At 39.1% G+C, this 3,025-nt stretch overlaps 1 protein-coding gene across 1 annotated transcript; it reads left to right on the plus strand.

Annotated features, from left to right (window-relative positions):
- The first annotated feature begins 2,133 nt into the window (after nucleotides 1–2,133).
- On the plus strand, nucleotides 2,134–2,589 carry LOC148026665 (uncharacterized). Its single transcript, XM_087690333.1, has 2 exons — nucleotides 2,134–2,206; nucleotides 2,300–2,589. Exons 1-2 carry the CDS (start codon nucleotides 2,134–2,136, stop codon nucleotides 2,587–2,589), a joined length of 363 nt encoding a protein of 120 aa, XP_087546459.1.
- The last annotated feature ends 436 nt before the right edge of the window (nucleotides 2,590–3,025 follow it).

Genomic DNA, 3,025 nt, shown 5'->3' on the forward strand with positions numbered 1-3,025 from the left:
TGACCCAAAGGGATTAATTGTGGTCAAGTGGGATATGTTGCCGAGAGAGCTATCCATGGTCTAGGAGGTGTGGAGGAAAGAGGGCCACCAGAGAAAGGGGCCATTCCAAACCCATGCCAAAGGGTCGAATGACAAAGAAAGCTATGTTGTCATGTTGCGTGTAAGATTGTCTTGATGGGCCTTGCATTCCAAACATAGAGCCCATGGGCGAACCATTGACTGCATCTTCAAGATGGGATGATGGGACAAAGGGGTCATCAAGGCAACTGACCTCATCACTTTGAGACTGCTCTTGTGAAACCATACTACTGTCATGATGAAACAACTAACACAATGGAGACAAATATATTAGGAATGAAGAATCTTAATGACTCGCTTCGTTGGATCCAAATGTTTGCATGTCATTTTGTTTCCATTAACAAAGCATATTTAGAGAACATTAGAATTTAAGTAACGCAAACATGTTGGATTGTTTTTCGTCATAAAATGTAACTAAATCATTTTAAAGGTGGAATTTTCATGAGGGGCAATTGAAGATACCAAAAACCAATTATTGTCAAAAGGAAACTTTAAACATATTAAATAAATAATAAAGAAGTGCAACAACATTACATAACAAACACCCTCACTATTGCATGCTTTGAAAACACTTCAATATTTGTATTTCATGTTTGCTAGAGGACAACACTGTACAAAAATGTGGCGATATTTAAAAATAACATACGAGCATACAACAATGCTCTTGCATTTGTATCACTCGGAGCTAATGTTGATGAGCTACCTATTATCAGGAATGGTTACACCTTTAGAGTGTATGGCTCTATTTATCACCATATAGGTACTTTGCTTCCTGATGTGTAATGTCAAGAAAGACCAAGATTTGCACAACTCTATGTTTATGATACTGAGCATGGGTTGCTTAATAGGCTGGGGGTTATGCATGATTTATTACCAAATTTGCTAGGGGATCTTCAATGTATGATACATCGACACTACATATATGCACATGCTTTTAGGTTTGTGGGTTTGCAATTGCAAAATAATCCAGTGCAAGAACTAAGAATGAGTATTTTTTGTGTTCAAAGAACCAGTAAACAATACTCTACTCGTGCAGCAAGTGAGGTTGCAGCAATCATGCCGGGGCAAGGTGACGAGGATACTCTTGATTTTCGGGATATTCATGTTTACACTCGGGGTGGTCGATGTGTTGCTATTTCAAACTTGCATAGAGCATATATGTCAATGTTATATGTCCTCCTTTTTCCTATGGGAGATGATGGTTGGCATGTAAAGGTTCCCTATAGTAATGTTAGTGTTCATGTTAACATATATTAATTGTCCAATAAAATTGTGTTACTCATATGCAATTTTATGCATTCCGTCTTCAAGTGCACGAAGATACTGAGGTGTGCATATTGCATGGTGGTCGACTATTACAACAATTTATTATTGATTCTTAATGTAGTATAGAGCAGTGCAGGTTAACTTGGTGTCACCAGAATCAATCAGTGTTGCAATCAAAGGCCTACAAAGGCCTGGCAGACATGGTGGGGACAAATGATAATGGGTCAATGCACATTGTTGGTGCCTCTGTTGGCAAGAGGATAGTTTTACCGTTGTCATTTACGAGTGGGCCAAGGCATATGTATCAATTATATCAGGATGCCATGGCTATAGTGTGGTGCAAGGGAAAACCTGACTTTTTTATAACAATGACATGGAATCCAAAGTGGTTGGAGATAACTAATGCTTTATTGCTTGGGCAAAGTGCTTATGACCATTCGGATTTGACTGCTCACGTGTTTCATAAAAAGCATGTTGATTTAATGTACACGTTGTTGCGGAAGGATATCTTTGGAAAGGTTGCAAGCTATGTTACTATGATTGAATTCCAAAAGAGGGGGCTACCACATTCTCATACTTTGCTAATTTTAGAACTATCTTTCAAACCTTCTGAAGCATATCACTACGATACTGGTTTGTGTTGAGTTGCCCGAAAGAGTTAAGTTTCCAGCCTTATTTGAGACAATTTCAAAGTGCAACATTCATGGTCCTTGCGGAGGATTGAATCCCAAGATTCCCTGTACGGATAAGGGTAGATGTACTAAATACTACCTGTGAAAATTAGTGGACATGACAATGGTTGATAGTTCTGGCTATCCCATTTATCAAAGACAAGATGATGGAAACTCTGTGATCATAAATGGTAATGTTATTGATAATCAATGGATTGTTCCATATAATCCTTTCTTGAGTAAGAAATACAATGCACATATAAATGTGGAGGTGTGCTTGACAGTTGCAGCTGTTAAGTATGTGTACAAGGGGCATGACCGTGCAGCCGTCAAATTTTCTGTTGGGGTTGATTCAACACGGAATGGTGGCGATGTTCACGAGATGGATGAGATACAAAGTTATTTGGATGCACGATATGCTTCTGTCTCTGAGGCATGTTGGCAGATCTATGATTATGATTTACATGATGAAAAGCCTGATATACAGTGTTTGCAGGTTCACTTACTTGGTGAGAACTATATAGTGTTTCCAGATACAGATAGTATACCAGATGTGCGGAATGAAGACCTCTAGAAAACTACTCTTACTGAATGGTTTGTGTGCAAATTGCATTCATCCAGAGGCTAGGACAATTCACTATGAGGACTTTCCAGTGTATTGGGTATGGAATGCACGACATAAGATGTGGACTAGGAGGAAGCGTGGGAATACATGTGGTCAGATGTATTTTGTGGCACCTATCTGTGGTGAGCTTTACTATTTGCGGATGCTTTTAACAGAGTGTCGAGGATGTACTTCTTTTGAAGACTTGCGTACTGTTGATAATGTGATCTATGATACTTTTAGGGATGCTTGCATTGCAAGGGGCATGTTGGAGAGTGATGATGAATATGTTGTGTGCTTAGAAGAAGCTGCCTTTGTGCAAACTGATGCTCAACTCTGTACTTTGTTTGTTGCAATTTTGGTCTTTTAAGAGCCAGCTCGGCCTGGCCATCTATGGGAAAGATTT

The sequence above is a fragment of the Lygodium microphyllum genome, chromosome 13, assembly GCF_053477565.2.
Source record: "Lygodium microphyllum isolate KBCC chromosome 13, Lygodium_microphyllum_v1.1.10, whole genome shotgun sequence".
In the NCBI taxonomy this organism is placed as follows: Eukaryota; Viridiplantae; Streptophyta; class Polypodiopsida; order Schizaeales; family Lygodiaceae; genus Lygodium; species Lygodium microphyllum.

Coding starts and splice junctions, on each gene's coding strand:
- LOC148026665 (XM_087690333.1), top strand. CDS start 2,134: ATGACAATGGTTGATAGTTCTGGCTATCCCATTTATCAAAGACAAGAT. Junction 2,207..2,299: donor AAACTCTGTGATCATAAATG/GTAATGTTATTG, acceptor TGTGCTTGACAG/TTGCAGCTGTTAAGTATGTG.